The 17453-nt window shown below is 35.0% G+C and overlaps 1 protein-coding gene across 21 annotated transcripts in view; it reads left to right on the forward strand.

Moving 5' to 3' along the window:
• R3HDM1 (R3H domain containing 1) overlaps positions 1 to 17453 on the forward strand; it is a 203123-nt gene that overhangs the window by 108689 nt on the left and 76981 nt on the right. For 15 of the 21 annotated variants that reach the window (XM_042948556.1, XM_042948563.1, XM_042948558.1 and 12 more), the window contains 7 exons: positions 2080 to 2117; positions 2200 to 2250; positions 2358 to 2584; positions 4647 to 4901; positions 7855 to 8006; positions 11831 to 11932; positions 14183 to 14473. In XM_042948556.1, the coding sequence (XP_042804490.1) occupies positions 2080 to 2117; positions 2200 to 2250; positions 2358 to 2584; positions 4647 to 4901; positions 7855 to 8006; positions 11831 to 11932; positions 14183 to 14473 (1116 nt within the window). The remainder of the gene's footprint in view (positions 1 to 2079; positions 2118 to 2199; positions 2251 to 2357; positions 2585 to 4646; positions 4902 to 7854; positions 8007 to 11830; positions 11933 to 14182; positions 14474 to 17453) is intronic. The other 6 variants (XM_042948564.1, XM_042948570.1, XM_042948567.1 and 3 more) reach the window with 6 other exon arrangements.

Consider the following 17453-nt stretch of genomic DNA (forward strand, 5'->3'; position numbering starts at 1 on the left):
AATCTATTGATCATTTATTTGTAACCGTATCTGTTATATTTAAAGTCACTTGTTAGAAATACTGAGATCCATCTTGTTCATGTTAATAATTTAATAGTTTATAAAATGCTACATTGCAGCAGTTATATAAATATTTCAAAAACTGGATGCTTATAGACTACAGAGTAGTAGTGTTGAACTGAATATATAGTTAGTATAATTTTTTTTCCTTCCAAACTTCTCACAGATTTGAGATTTTTAGAACATTCATCATAGTCTACAAAATCATGGACTCTAAGTTCTACTTGGTAGTAGATTTTTCTCAATAAATAACTTGTTTCTTTTAAAGTAAAACTAATTTTTAGATTAATATTGTCTACTTTTTTAAGTGATTATGTGAAAGAAATCTTTAAAGTGGGTAATTATTTTATACATATATGTGAGAAGAGATTTAGTTTGGTCTGACCAGTGTCTGTTAAGCACCCATTCTGTTCAGTACTAGGTTTTATTCATGGATATATGAATGTATGTAATTTGTGTTAACATTGCCAGAGATAGAAATTTCAATGGTAAAAAAACAAAGAGTAACACTAAAATCCAAACTATCAGTTAATATTCATACAAATCTTATTGACCACCTATAGTAGGTGCTATGCTGGGCACTGGAGGACACATCCGTTTACACTTAAAATAAGTTATCCCCCAAACAGTGCTATATATACATATGGTAGATATTATCATTGTTTTTATCTTACGGATAAGGAAACTGAGGTTCGAGGAGGCTAAGTAAAGTAGCAAAAGATCATATAGCTAGAAAATGACAGAGATTGGGATTTCAGCCCAGGTCTGCTGTCCTCAGAGCCTGATAAACTAGATGTAATTCTCTCTGTAGTTTGTAAGATTGATGAGGCCTCTACCCCGATGAATAGCCAGGTAATGACAATACGATCTGTGATGTAGGTGGAGACATGAAGGTAAAATAAGGGACATGGCAGAAAAGCATCACAAAACAAAACTCAGGAGTGAGAGGAAGAGTTAGCTTCCAAACAGAGACTCCAAGGGAGTGAAATGTTCCAAGTAGAGGGTCAGTATTTGCAGAGGCCCAGAGTTAAAGGAGAAGTTGACACATGAAGACTAAAAAATTCAGAGGAGCTGGACTATAGCCTACGTGACACAGAAAGTGAGGAAAGTTTAGATTAGAGAAATAAGCAGGAAGCAGATGACTTGACCCAGGAAGCAGATGACCTGTCCCTGAAAGCTGGTTAAGGTGGTTGGGCCTTTAGTTAGAGCAGGAGGCAGCAAACTTTTTCTGTAAAGAGCCAGATAATTAATATTTTAGGCTTTTAGAGTCATGCGGTATTTTATTGCAACAACTCAAATCTACCTTTTTAATGTGAAAGCAGATGTAGAAAATACATAAATAAATGGGCACGGCTGTGTTCGAATAAAACCTTATTTGCAAAAACAGGTGGCTGACCATAGTTTGCTGACCTCTATGCAAACAGCGGAGAGCTGTTAAAGGAGGGAAGAGATGTGATAAGATTGACATTTTAGAAAGACTTTTGTGGCTTCTATTGTTTAAATTGGATTAAAAGGGCAAAACTAGTAGCTGGAAAACCAGTTAGAAGACTGTTATAATAATACAAGCAAAAATGGTGGTTGCCCAAGCTAAGTTCATAGCATTAGAACAGTTTGGTTCTGAGCTGCATTGAGGTATAGCTGCTTGCTTGTTCACTGCTACAGTCACAACCAAAGCACAGGTGATCAAAATGTTGAGTGAATGAGGTGGAATCTATAGATTGGTGTACACCTTCAGTATATAATAGTGAAAAGGGGTTCACTTGTTTGGAAGAGATTATTTGAATTTCAGATTAATTTGTGCCCCAGAAATGAATGGCTTCTGTTAAAAGTAAGCATAGTGTGTCCAAGCCAAAAATAATTTCATTGTTATTTATTTATGTCCCCCTATCACTATTTTGGATTTTTTTGGCAGGGCTAAATGATAACTTATTAAATATTACTGTGTGTGTTTTTTGTTGTCATCACCAGTTTATGTATTTGACAAAAGCTCAACTTCTTATATCTGTTCTTTCTTTCTAGTCCCTGTGTTCCCAAGAGAATTATATTATTGACAAAAGGTGAGGGAATTTTTAAAATTCATTTGTTAACTCTCTGATTGATGCTAATAAAAATAAAAATGTCTCATTAAAATGCCAACAGAATTCAAGACGAGGATGCCAGTAGTACCCAGCAGAGGCGTCAGATATTTAGGTATTGAAAGCATGTTTTCATGCAGTATTAAAAACTCAAAGCATTTTTTCTCTATTCTTTCCCCTTTTGTCCTACTAGCTTTTCAAAGTTTTCTTTCTAAATTACAGAGTTAATAAAGATGCTTCAGGGAGATCAACAAATAGCCATCAAAGCAGCACTGAGAATGAACTGAAGTATTCTGAACCACGACCCTGGAGCAGTACAGATTCAGACAGTTCCCTCCGAAACTTCAAGCCTGCTGTTACCAAAGCCAGCAGCTTCAGTGGAATCTCGGTCCTGACAAGAGGTGATAGTTCTGGGAGCAGCAAAAGCATAGGCAGGCTTTCAAAAACAGGTATAAATATTTGTCTAGAACTGTGCGGTCATAACATTTCGTTTCCCTATTGCTGCCTTAGCTCTTTATTTATCAGATGGCTTCTGCAGTTATCCTAACATCCAAAATTCCTACCAGCAGTGCATTGAGCAGCTCCACAGTACTTCAGAGGTAATGGGTGTATTGACATTAGGATTCATTCTCTGCTCAAGAGAGATTTACAAACATCAGTTAAAGTAAAAATCCTCTCTTGTGACATAAACTTAATCAAGTTAGTTCAGTGAAATGTCATCTGTTGTTTGAGTCCCCAGAGGTGGTTGGAAATTCTCCATTGCTTATTTATAATTAGAAGGCCTGGTTTCTTACCTAGGATTATTTAACATTGGTTGCATTTTCAGCTAATACTATCAGTTATTGATTGTATTTTTCATGATAAAGTCCTTCATTTGCCATTCAAAGAATCAGTAAAATTGCTGAGAAGTTTCTGAGGATTTTTCAAGAAAAATAATGTGATGTAATTATTCTGAATGAGTGAAAATTTTAGTAACATCCTCATTCTCCTAGTTTCTTTGCTTTTAGGGTACCTTACATTTAGGCTCATACATTTTCTCTTCACCTTTACTAACTGGGTTTAATACTAAAGACCCTCACATCTCTCTTAGGATCCTTGCAGATCTTTATTTGGATTCCAAAATTAGCTTTAAAAGTTAGCAGAAATGGCTATCTTTAGCCTATCTGGGTTATCGTAGACATATGGTATTGTACAGGTAACATGGGAGAGATTTAGAGGTGGCCAAGTATTTTTTTATTAATCCTTGTCTATAATCAGTGCTTTAAATGAAGGCTTATGAATTGCACTTGTCACCCTTTCTTATTATAATGTGCATATTAAAAATATCTTAGTGTATATCATAGAATATTGCTAAAGATAGGTAAATTTTGTTAATATAAGAAATATGTATATGCACAAGATATGCATTTATTTGGGAAACAAGTCATCATAACAATAACTATGAGAAGATCATTTAGGAACACTGCTGAATTAAAACATTTTAAAATCGTGTCCTATTTATAATCTATATTCTCTTCAGAGATGAACCATTATTTAACTCTTAATAGGGAAAAATTATTTTTGGTAGTTTTTATCAGGGGTCATTTGGCACAACTTAAAATAGAAGAAGGCAATCTGTATAAGTGTATCATATTTGTTTATTTCATTCATTAAAGAGTAATTCTCCATCCCAGAGTCAACTCTTACTTAAAACCTCGTTAACCATATACAGTTTAAAAATCTTTTTCTTTCTTTGATTGTCTTATTATCCAGTTTTAGCCATTTTACTGAAAGTAACATTTTCAGTCTCTGGGTGATAGAAAACGAAATAGATTGCAGGGATAAAAACAGCTAAAAATAAATTATCACATTTATTAAGTTTAGTAAGAAATAAATTTTAAAACTAATGCTGATATGAATACTTGGAATATTTTTCTTGCTGTCTTTGTCCCTTGATATGATAAATAATTAAATGTTGACTCTATAGGAAGATGCTATGATTCTGAGCTTAAAATGGAATTCTGCAATGAAACTTCCCAATTGTGTCTCTTGATAGAGAATTTATCATTTTTGTTATCTCCTATACTACTCTTAATCTTTCTGTGTTCTTATAGATAAGGGGTTTCTGGTATAAGAGATTTGGGGCATTTGGCTGTGCTATGTTCTTTTTCCTGGGGAAAATTATAATCTGTGTATTCCTAAGTGTTAATCTAAAAGGTAAAATGTACATAAGTTTGTGCTTTGGGGAATGTGGGTAATGTGCTTTTTGTGGCTGTCTGTGGCTGTTGTTATTACAATCTTGCTTAAGTTGCATGCTTTGGCTATGACTTCTCTGACAACTTATGTGATCAGTTTGCTGTATTAAACTTGATGATGGGGAGGGGAAGCAAAATTATATAGTAAATCAAAAATAGCCATTGCTTTTATGTGGTAACTGCATGTTATGTAATGTGGATTTTATTGTTACATATTTAAAGCCTGCGTTTTTATATGAGGTTTAAAAAATCCATATTTTTCATTACTCCTCCCTAGGTTCTGAGTCTTCTGGTAGTGTAGGGTCATCTACGGGCTCTCTTTCTCACATCCAGCAGCCTCTTCCAGGTACAGCTCTCAGCCAGTCTTCTCATGGCGCACCTGTCGTCTATCCAACTGTCAGCACTCATAGCTCTCTTTCCTTTGATGGTGGCCTAAATGGGCAAGTTGCATCTCCTAGCACTAGCTTCTTTTTGCTTCCCTTGGAAGCGGCAGGCATACCACCTGGCAGTATTCTGATCAACCCACAAACAGGTTGGTATCGAGAAAAAGGTGTTTATTTCAGTTGAGATATCAGGAGTTACTGAAAAATAAAAACTGTGTATTAAATGTATTATTTGTATATGTGTTGTCAATTTTTTATTTTTCATGAGTAATTAGCATTTTCCCTAGAACTTTAATAAAACATTTCTGCTAGAAAATGTTACAAGATATGTTTATATCAGGAAGTATTTTTCTCTTGGTGACATCCAGACATCACCTTTTAGGCTAACCATAATTGAAAAATGGTTCATTTCTTAGAAATGAGACAATGACCATTGAAAGAGCTTTATTTGATTTAAAAAAGTAAAAATTATCCTGGAGAAAATAGTATGCATTTCATGAGGAAGGAGAAAGTAAGCAGCTCTTATTCATTATAGAAAGAAGGAGAAGGAACATATAAATTATTGTCCTTCTGAATACAGTAATTTTTTCTCCTAAGGAAAAGGTAAGGCACATTTTATTATTAGAAAAAGGAAATAGGTAGTCCTTATGAATTAATATTGAAGACACATATTCTTTGCAGTTAGGTAATAATTCTCATCTTTTCAGCATGTATTATGTATCATGTACTGTGTTAGGTGCTTGAAACACATTATTTATCATCATTACAATCTTGGTAGGTGAAGTCCCTATTTACGTGTAAGGAAACTGAACTTCAGAGAGATTAAGAAACTGCAGTCATAATACATTTCATTATGCATGTCGTATGGGCAAATATAGAAAACATCTTTTAAAAGATCACATGAAGTCTGGTCTCTATTCAAAATGTTATGGCGCAGTAATTTTGTGAGAATGAGAACAACCTTATAAATCATTTGATAACCTTTCTTAGAAATTCGTACACTTAACTCATGTCACATCAGCACGGCAGTAGTTGGGCAAGATAAGTACAGGCGGGAGTGTCTCTGTGTGCTCCTGAACCTTTTCTTTTGTTTGTTGTAGAGAAAACCATGACTTGGAACTCATTACCTTCAGATTTCTTTGCATCTGTTTTTTAAGATAAAGTATTGGAACATTTGTTTCTATTAGAAGAAATGAATAACTGACTATTCAGAAATTCCGTTTTTGCTTAATAACCATTATCTTCTCCTTGAGATTTATTATATTACTAAACTTCTTGTTTTTCTGGAGCAGGATATAAGATGACTTAATATACTATTTACTATTACTTTTCATTCAAATCATTCTAATGATTTTTCAATGATATGAAAGATTCTACTGAATAGGAAATTATAGAATGAGCAACAGATCAACCTGTAATTGAATTGTATTCTTAATTTTAAATGAGTCCAAAAGTGATCTCTTTGCTTTTTGAGAACAGCATTACAACACATCCAACGTTTTCAAACGGCCCTTAAGTTACTTTTAAGCATGCTTCCACTCATATCTTCTCTACCATTTTTGTTCAAAATTACGTAACAATCAACAAATACCCAGCATTACTTGTTTTCATATAACTAAATTATCAAGAAACTTAATGAAAATTATTTGAATTTGAAGGACTTTTCCCACTTGGTATCAGTGGAACAGTGTATTCTTCTCTCCCCACAATTATTTTATTATGTCATAAGTTTCAGAAAGCAAATGGGTTTTACCATGGAAGAAAGGATATTATTAAGACAATTTTTAACAATTGTTCAGTCAGATTTCTCTTAACTTCTCTATTCTTCCCATTCTAAATGGGTATCATAGTATATTTCACATAGTCCCTTTTTTTTCTGTTCTTTTTTTTTTAAATAATATAGTGTATAGTGTAAGGAAAAATACTAATCTGTGTATCTGTTTACCTCTGCTTTGAAAAAAAAAAAGTTCTGGAAGAAGGGTATCCAAATTGTTAACTACAAGATTATGGGGGGATTTATTTTTTTTCGATCCCTATTTATTGGTTATTTTCCCACAATAAAAATATTTTCATAATAAGAAAAAGTTGTTCAGAATGTATGTGTAGAAAAGAGTAAAATTCATTTACTTAGGCACTTCAGATATCCCCCCAGTAATTAGTAAGCAATAACAATAAGCCTCTAAATCAATATTAAAGGTTTTTTTCATACCTGTGAATCAAGCTCACTAGAATTAAAAAATTATTTTACAAAATTCTTCAGAGTTCACAACTTACAACTTTAGAAGTTATAAAATAAGGACTCTGCCATCAAGTCCATGATTTGAAATTTGAAGCTGGCAAGCATTTTTAATTTTCATCCAGTGTTAATTTCACTAATTAAGCATATGCATTGTGGTCTATAAGTTAGCTCTTTCTCACTACGTAATAGAGGCTAATTAATAACATTCCAGTATCCCAAAGTCAAGAATTTTTTCTTAAAACTGAAATCGTTAAAGCACTGCAGGACCACAGTCCTATAACTGAATCCCTTGAGCAAGATATTCAGAATTCAGAGTTTTCGAAAAATGCTATGTATTATAAAATAACTCCAGGAGGTTTTAGAGCAGCACCTACATAGTAAAACACTGCAGCAGAATTTTCAAATATTTACTCTGTGAGAAACTTAACAGAAGACCATGGGGGAAGGGAAAGGGAAATAATAGTTACAAACAGGGAGGGAGGTAAACTACAAGAAACTTAAATACAGAGAACAAACTGGCGGGGGAGGGGGTGGCGGGGAGGGAAAATAGGTGATAGACATTGAGGAGGGCACTTGTTGGGATGAGCACTGGGTGTTGTATGTAAGCCAGTTTGACAATAAATTATATTTTTAAAAAATGAAAAAAAAATTTACTCTAAGTGAGAAAAATAAAGACTATTAAAACAGGCTCAGGTATGGTCACACTTTGTTTCCTCTGCTAAGAAAATCTTTTGGTCTTCAGAAACTTGGCTTTGGGATTTTGAGTAAGGATTATAGACCTGTGTTACGGATTGTTCATAGAAATGACCTATGTTCGGTCTCAACTGTAAATGGTTTTTTTCCCTCCTCTTATAATTTTTCAGGTCAGCCCTTCATAAACCCAGATGGAAGTCCAGTTGTGTATAATCCTCCTATGACTCAACAACCTGTTAGAACCCAAGTGCCTGGACCTCCACAGCCACCTCTGCCACCCCCACCACCTCAACAACAAGCAGCTAATCACATTTTCTCACAGGTGCACATATCCATGATTACATAATGCTAAGTTCACCTCCCTTTATATATTTGGGTTTAAACTCAGTAATTATAATTATAATTGGGCTAGCCCAAGTATCTCTTAGAACTTTAATATTCTGCACCAGTGATGTCCCGCTCCCTGTTTGTAGGAAGAGAGGTTAACTTCACAGGATTTTCAGCTAATAAATACAGAATATATATTGGAAAGAAGGAAATTTCATATCTCATGAGCCTATGTGGTGAGTATGTTCTCCGTATTCTACAACAGCAAGAGATGGACAAAAGGAATAAAAACAAAACTAAGATTATCCCAGTGAGCTAATAAGTTAAGTTGTTCTAAGGTTCAACAGATCAAGAAGATAGAAGAAACTTGAGTTGCTCAAGTTCGGCAAGGTACTTTGCCGAATCCCACCTATTCTACAAAAGAGGGAGGCAAAAACATTCTGAATTAGAATTCACAGAAGCACTCTTAATAGTATCTTGAATTTGTAGAAATGTTTAAAGTTTGCACATACACTTTCACATTCTGGCTATTCCCATATAGATGTATTATTCATCCTTGGGGAACTTGATTATCCCAGTGTAAACTCATTTACTTTTGTTCTTTTAAAGGTTGTATAACATATCAAAGACAGCTTGTACAGTTAGTTACACCTCTTTTTCTCCATAAGACTATCTAAATATTCCACTGGTGAGAACTTGTAGAATACTTTCTTACGAAAGAAGTATGGAGATAAACTTGAACTAGGGAAATTTCATTAATTTTATTGGCAAGTTATATCGTTTGTGTAGTGCAAGGGTAAAGAATATATGAGCAGTGGTAATGTCATCAAATACTTTCAAAGTTTTGTAAATAATTGTGCCTCTGGCAATTAAGACTCCTAATATTGGGCAAGGTAGTTTATATAAAGTAGGATTTCTAGGTTTTTGATGTGCTTTTAAGACATACAAATCTGTGGGGGCGCCTGGGTGGCTCAGTCGGTTGGGCGACCGACTTCAGCTCAGGTCATGATCTCACAGTCCGTGAGTTCGAGCCCCGCATCGGGCTCTGTGCTGACAGCTCAGAGCCTGGAGCCTGTTTCAGATTCTGTGTCTCCCTCTCTCTCTCACCCTCCCCCGTTCATGCTCTCTCTCTGTCTCAAAAATAAATAAACGTAAAAAAGAAATTTTTTTAAAAACCAAACATACAAATCTGTGAAGAGGAAGTTGCCTAAAAACTGTTTCCAAAGACTCCCATATCCACTTCCCAACCCCATTTGATTAAAAATGCACAGGTACACATTAGAATACGTAAAACGCCCTCCCTGGCCTTCTCTGCCTTGCCTTCATTCAGTTAGGTCCTGAAGTATTTCTCTTTCATCTTGTTGTCAGTTGCCTATGCCTTGCTACATATTTCACCAGGAGCTTTATAAGACTGATTTTCATTTCATTCAGTGGAAATAGTATTTGTCTGGTGGCTTCAAAAAAGTCTAAGGATTCATCTATGATTATATATTTCAGATTATTATCTCTTAGAAATAATTTTGTATGATTTAGATATGAGACTATCCTAAATAAAGGTGTAGATAGCTTAGTTTAGAAATAGAGCCTAGGGGCACCTGGGTGGCTCAGTTGGTTGAGGGTCTGACTTTGGCTTATGTCAGTGATTTCATGGTTTGTGAGTTCCAGCCCCACATTGGGCTCTCTGCTGTCAGCAAGGAACCCGCTACAGATCCTGTCCCCCTCTCCCTGTCCTCCCACCCTATTTGCTCTCTTTCTCTCAAAAAAAAATAAACATTTTAAAAAAGGAATAGAGCTTTAATGGACTATAATTTGAAATCTCAGGATATGCATCAAACTTCGTGGTTGATTGTCCTGGTGTTGCTTCAGGTGTTTCAGGTAATTCATCATCAGATACCAAAATAGAGAATTGATGAACAAATGATACTCAGTAACTACTTTCTTTCTGCACTGAGATAATCCATCCATGAAGTTTGAAATAACCAAACAAAATAATAGTATGATTTCCAAAGCCTTCAGATGGGCTGCATTTCTCAAAACCAGTCACTTTTAAGTGGATATTGTTTTGCAGCCATTTGCAATTTAAGTAGGAAAAGGAAGAGCTAAGGCTTTTCCTTTTCTAAGTGGTGTCAGAATTTCACTTTGAACAACGAGTCTTCCCGCCCACATTTGTCTCATTACCACTTGACACTCTCGGAGACATTAATTCATACCACTGGTGCTCATCGGACTCCTCTTTCTTTTATCTTACAGCCGACTAAAGCTTTTGTTTCATCTGACACTTACATAGTAGGTCAAGATGTCTGGAAGAAAGTTACGTCTTAATGGTTGTCTGACTTAATAACACATTGAATAGCCTGTGCTTGGAAGTTCTAAAACCACTGCACCTCATTTAGTGTGATATGTGCTGTCATCTGCTAGGAAGCTTGCTAATTTCTAGTGAAGAGATTAGTGAGGAACCAGTGGCTCTATAGATCCTTCAGTTTTTACGTTGTTTAGTACTTTTGCTTTAGTTCTAGATCTTTTGTGAGATTCTATTTTTTTCATTTTTTAGGAACTATTGTGTTGATTTTGTGGGGGAAGTGTAACTCACCATACACATCTGAGTTGTCATAAGACTTTCCCCTTATTTAGATTATTTCCTTGGGAAGCTTATTCAGTTCGCTTATTTTACATTTTCAAAGTATTCTTTTAGGAAATACTGTCCAGACAGAGATTCATGTGTATACATTTTAAGCAAAAGTGAGAGTTTTCGTTAGATAAAATGACCTGGGTTCCTCCAGTGCTTGCTTACATGGCTGTCTACAGGTCACTTATCTTAGTCTGACTGTCACCTATATAACATGGATTATGAGAGTCTTTAAGCCAGTATGTGTATTACCCTTTTGTAATCAACTATCTAATATAAATATAAGACTGGGAAACTAAGTCAGATGCCACTGTTAGCCTGCGGATGGCCAGCTGTACTCCTTAAGGTTTGAAATGATTAAAACATTGTTCATTTTCTATAATGTCTGTTTTTGAGTGTCCCTGGGAAACATAAAACTTATCCTTATTTTTCTGAAATGCAGAAGTATATCATTAGTGAAAAAATTTCAGGTCACTAGTTTTTCAGCTCCACATGGCATCTACTCTCTCAACCAAAATTTGTAGTTGCAAGACAAATGTGTTTATCTTCCTTGTGTAAAAGAGATAAGTTTATGTGTGTACATGTGCCTGTATGTATGTGTGTGCTGTTCTTTAGGCTGTTACTCTTAGTGGCACCCACAACATATTGTACTTTAAAAACTGCTAAAATTAAAAAAGTAAATAAATTTTTTAAAGTGAAAATTGTTAGAATTCAGGCCCTATGGTCCCAAAAGAGTATTTAATCATGCCTTATCAGATAGTAATTGGCATAGATACTATGTTAAGTTTTCATTGATAATGAATGAAGTTTTTCTTTTATTTAGTTTTATAATGCTAAATAGAACAGCCCCTCCATCAAACCAGGAAGTAAGAATGAGTGGTTTTGTTTTTACTGACTTAACCTAGGAGTTTGGGTTAGATAATAGGATTTGAAATGTCTAAATTACCTGTTTCTATGAATCTAATAAATATGTTTATGAAAAAAATTATATATTAAAACATAGGTATGTTTTTTAAATTTTTACTGTGTAGAGTTTCTTCATTTAGCATTGTTTTTGTTGTTTCCTATTATTGTTGTTTAAGACCACTTTATAAATATAGTTTAAGCTCTTGCCAAAAAAGTGTCCATTTTATGCAATTCTTGTAACATTTTATTCTGACATTAACATTGTTTGCCAACCTGTTATTCCTTAGCCTGTTCGTCCTCTGCAGTCCTCTTCACAGCCTGTTCAGTACTCTACAGCCCCTTACCCATCCCCGCTCCTGCCAGTCTCACCCACCCAGCAATACTCCGTGGTACTATATCTCTATTCACCTCCTGCATTGTTTCTGTGGGTGGATGTGTGATGGATGCTCATGAATGTGATTAATGTGATATGATCTTTTGTGACTATTTAAAGTCCTAGACACATATACTGAAAAAGTGTTTCTAACTTGTATTAGAAATAATTTACTGTCTACTGTAGAATATTTGTTATATTGACTTATTATAGTGATTATATAAATCCCAATTTTTTCCTGCTTTTCCACAATGAAATGATTTTCAGGTTGACAATTCTAGTCCTAAGATGGTTTAGCTACTTTTCTCCTTGAGATCAGTGCAATCTGTGCAATCTTGGAGTGGCAGCCTTCATCTGGGTTTAAGGCTTTCTGTTCTTTCCCCAGTACATAGGTCCCGTAGACTTATCCCAGTTATTAGGGTGAATTGGAGCTTATGATTACATAAGATATTCTTCTAAGTATATTCCCAAGAAGATCTCTAGATATTTAATCTGTGACTGTAATGAATGGTACCTTCTTCAATCCAAAGTATGCCCTAAATTCTACCTCTCAGAGTTTACAAGCACCAGGGCCATGTGTTCTCTCTGTGACCTTCTATAGTTACTAAGTATATGAGACAACAATGTAAAAGTTGGAATGGAATTCCTGCCTAGGGCCTAACATGAAATGAGTATTCAATAAATGTTACTTCCCTTCCCTTCCCTTCCCTTAAAATGAGTCTCCCTAAACAGCCTAATAGACTTTTCCCGGTGGTGCTGTTATTTTTTGAATATATGGCATCATATTTTGACACTACTTTTTAGGTTAAATTACAAGCTATGTCTTAAAATCACTTGACATTTTGTAGAAACGTTTTCTTATATTGAGAGTGTTTTTGCGTTGAGCTGGGGGCAACCTTATTTACCAGCATTGGCTGTGAATGATTTTCAAAAATCACTTCCAATCTGTAAAAATAAAATTTTGCCAGCATTGAGAAGATCAAAAGTATCAATGAACATAACGTAAAAGCCTCAAAAATGTTTTGAAAAATGGCAGATTGTTGGAATAAGAAAATGACTTTTTTTCAAGACGACTCTGATGGTGGTGTATAGTTAAAATATTTGGCCAGATTACTGTGTAATTACAACTAATAGGTATATTTTAGTACATTTTTCCCTTTTGAAACTATTCATTGAATTAGGCTAATAATGCTAGAGTGTGTCAGAGCAAGCATAAAACCATGTATTTCCAGTCATTAAATCAGGTACCCCTTTTCAGTTCCCTGTCTTTTCCATAGCTGTAATGTACTTTGCAAAAACCAGCAGACTAGAAATTGTAGATGTGTCGACTTTGATCTGACAACTCAGTTGCCACAATTTTTTTTAAGTAACTTTTTCCAAAATTCTCTTCTTAACAAAATGTGGTATATATTGTTGCCAATCTCTGGCTCTTTGGGAGCAAGGGGATGCCATTTTAACCCCATTTTTGTCATTTCAATGATATTATCTAGACTAGTCAGAACTGGTCCTTAGGCTGTTGAGTGAGAGAAAACATTTGTCAGATGGCATGTACATTATAAACCTCTCTTGGCTGGACATGATTCGCCTGCTCACCAAGTAGCAAAAGCAATAGGAAACTCATCTCGATTACATTTGTCAACATCTGACTTTAGGAAGAGACTGAAAAACCCTAGAGAAGAATAGAATTTATGGCCAAATTATTTTTGAGAGATTAGAAGACTGGGGTGGATTTTATGCATTTTTTTTTTCATTTGTGCTAGTATTTTCAACAGGTGTGATAAGATAAACAGCGGTGCCTAGAACCAGAATCTTGCCTTTTAGGAAAAGGGGTAGAATAATTAGTACTGTGCCTTGTTAGTTACCCGGTCCTTGAAGTCCTTTGAGAAGATGTTAATTTATAATATAAGTATGTCCAGTTTTCACTTCACACATCCTTATGTGTCTTTAATCATCATTTAGATAAGTGTCTTTTCATTTTTTTGTGTGAAATGTTTTTACACCCTACTCTTCTGCATGCTTTGCAATCCATTAGATCTACTTTAAAAGTAATTTATTAATGACAGCATTATAATACTCCTGCTTTCCTGCCTTAGAGTTCTAATTTTATTGAAGCTGTTCTATTAAATCAAATCTGTTATAGATACATGATACCCATACTACTGCAGTTCATCTTCAAATACATGAAGTATTTTTTTTTTTTTTAGAAGTTTGGTTTACGTGTGTATGGAAGGCTTACTGATTTCTGACTTTTCCCTTTTTTTTTTAGCAGGACAACCTTGGGTCTCAGTTTAGCCACATGAGTCTTGCCCGCCAGCCATCTGCAGATGGTTCTGACCCTCATGCCACCATGTTCCAGTCCACTGTTGTTCTTCAGTCCCCACAGCAGTCTGGTTATATCATGACGGCAGCCCCTCCACCACCACCGCCACCACCACCTCCTCCCCCTCCTCTGCCACCTGGGCAGCCAGTCCCTTCTGCTGGCTATGCTGCCTCTGGCCATCCTGTCAGCCAGCCTGTGCTTCAGCAGCAGGGATATATTCAGCAGCCCTCACCACAGGTACGTCGCTTTCTCACCTTTTAACCTTAGAGAGCTTACTTTTTATTTCACATGGAGAGAATCTGTGAGAATGTGTATATAAACAAAGCTGGCCATCATCTTCCCTTCTCAGTATAACTAGTAGATACTTCAGTTAGATAAAGTATGTCACTTCTGAGTTTCCTTTTAACCGATAGATTTGTTTTAATTAGCTTACAAGAAACACAATAAGGTAGGTACACCATAAAAATAAACTGATGTGTTCAGGTCGGTTTGGGGAGAATTAACATCATACTATCAAACCTTTCAATGCAGGAACATGTTATCTGTCTACATTTACATGAATATTCCTTAATTTTTCCCAACAGTATTTTGTAGTTTTAATTATACAAGTACTGCATATATTTTATTAAATATATCTCTAAATATGTAATGTTTTTTAATGATATTTTAAAGGAGATTATTTTAAAATTTCATTTTCTGTTCATCATTTGCTAGTATGTAGAAATAAAGTTGATTTTTGTGCATTTATCTTAAATCCTGTGGACTTTCTAAATTTAATTATTCTAATACTTTTTTACAGACTGCTTAGGATTTTCTATATTGAAGACCATTTCTACATATATTATCCTTTCCAATATATATGCCTTTTATTCCTCTGTCTTGCCTTATTGTATTGTCTATGAGCTCTGATGTTGAATATACACACAACATAACAGGGGGAAGTAAATTCCCTAGAATTCATTTATTAACTTAAGGCTAGGTTTTGAAAGTATATATTCTTCCTTGTTCCCAGTCTTAGGGGAAAGCATTCTGTCTTTCATCATTAACTGTGATATTATCTGTGGGGTTTTTGCCCTCTATGAGGTTGAGGAAATTCTCTTAGTTTGTTGAGAGTTTTTACCATGAATTGAGTATTAAGTCTTATAAAATGTCTTTTTCTTTGTTGAAATGATCATGTGATTTTTTTTCTCCACTTCACTCTCTTAATACAGTGAATTATTCTGACTTCTGAATGTTAAGTTAACCTTTTATTTCAGGAACATACTCCCACTTGGTCATGATATAACATCTTTTTATATATCACTGGATTCATTCGACTTTTCTTACGGATTTTTGCATGAATGTTCATAATGGATATGGGTCTATGGTTTGCTTATAATGTCTTTTTCAGGTTATAGTATCAGGATGGCACTGATACTGGCCTCAAAATGAATTAGATATCATTGCCTCCTTAATTTCCTAAAGCACTTTGTGTAGGACTCTTCTCTTAAATGTTTGCTAGAATTCACTGATGCATCCATCTGGATCTGGAGTTATTTTGTGGAGAAGATTCTAAAATTACAAATTCAGTTTTTTTTTTTTTTTTTTTTAAATTTTTTTTTCCAACGTTTTTTATTTATTTTTGGGACAGGGAGAGACAGAGCATGAACGGGGGAGGGGCAGAGAGAGAGGGAGACACAGAATCGGAAACAGGCTCCAGGCTCCGGGCCATCAGCCCGGAGCCCGACGCGGGGCTCGAACTCACGGACCGCGAGATCGAGACCTGGCTGAAGTCGGACGCTCAACCGACTGCGCCACCCAGGCGCCCCACAAATTCAGTTTTTTAGTAGATACAGAGCTAATCCAATTTTCTATTTCTTTTTGGATCAGATTTCATAGTTTGTATAATTTAATTATATTTTCAAATTTATTGGCAAACAGTTGCTCATAATATCCACCTTATAATTTTAGTACCTTGAAGATCTTTAATGGTATCACCTATGTAATTCTTAATGTTGGTAATTTCATTCTTCTCTCTTCTTTGTGTCTTATTTACTTAAGAGATTTATCAATTCCATCAATGTTTTTAGAAAACCAATTTAGAGTTTCAGGGCACCTGGGTGGCTCAGTCAGTTAAGCGTTCTCTTGATTTCAGTTCAGGTCATGATCTCTCTCCAGCTCAGGCATGCATATTCATATTCTCACTCTCTCTCTCTCTCTCTCTCTCTCTCTCTCTCTTTCTCTTTCTTTCTCTCTCTCTCTCCCCCTCTCCCTCCCTCCCCACCTTCCTTAAACAATAAAAAATAAATAAAAAACCAATTTAGGGTTTCATTAATTTTATTATCCATTTTCTGTTTGAGCTACTTCTGCCTTTACCATTATTTTCTTCCTTCCACTTATTTTAAGGGTTTATTTGCTCTTTTGTTTCTGGCTTTTTAAGGTGGAAGCATAGATCACTGATTTTTTATTGTTCTTCCTTTCTAAGTTTTTTTATGTTATAAATTTCCCTCTAAAGCACCATTTTAGCTGCAATTCATAAAACTGGATATGTTGTGTTTTTGTTATTTCATTCAAAATCTCTCTCTCTTTTTTGTATGTGACTTTTTTGACCCATGATTTGTCTAGAAGTGTGTTATTTAATGTCCAAATATTTGGGGCTTTCTAAATACCTTACTGTTTTGATTTCTGTTTTAATTTCATGTGGTCAGAGAACCTACTCTAAGATTTGTTTTGGAATCTCTTGAGTCTTCTTTTATTTCCCAGTATGTAGTCTTTTGGGGGCAAGATCCATGTGCACTTGAAAGCATTTGTATTCTATCATTTTAGTGTTTATGATTTTTTTGGTTTGTTTTGAGGTAAAGTTCACATAATATAAAATTAACTATTTTAAAGTGAACACTTCACTGACATTTAGTGCATATACAGTGTTTTGCAACTATCACCTCTCTCTAGTTCCAAACCATTTTTATTTTCATCACCCCAAAAGAAAACTCTGTATTCATTAAGCAGTTATTACCCATTTGCCCTCTCCCCCAGCCCTTGGAACCACCAATCTGCATTCTGTCTCTAAGGATTTACCTATTCTGGATACTTCATATTAATGGAATCATGCCATATTGTTACCTTTTGTGTCTGGCTTTTTTAACTTAACACAGTGTTTGAGGGTTAATCCATGTTGTAGCATGTATCAGTACCTCATTCCTTCTTAGGTCTGGATAATATGCCATTGTTTGTATAT

The sequence above is a fragment of the Panthera leo genome, chromosome C1, assembly GCF_018350215.1.
Source record: "Panthera leo isolate Ple1 chromosome C1, P.leo_Ple1_pat1.1, whole genome shotgun sequence".
NCBI classification, from domain to species: domain Eukaryota; kingdom Metazoa; phylum Chordata; class Mammalia; order Carnivora; family Felidae; genus Panthera; species Panthera leo.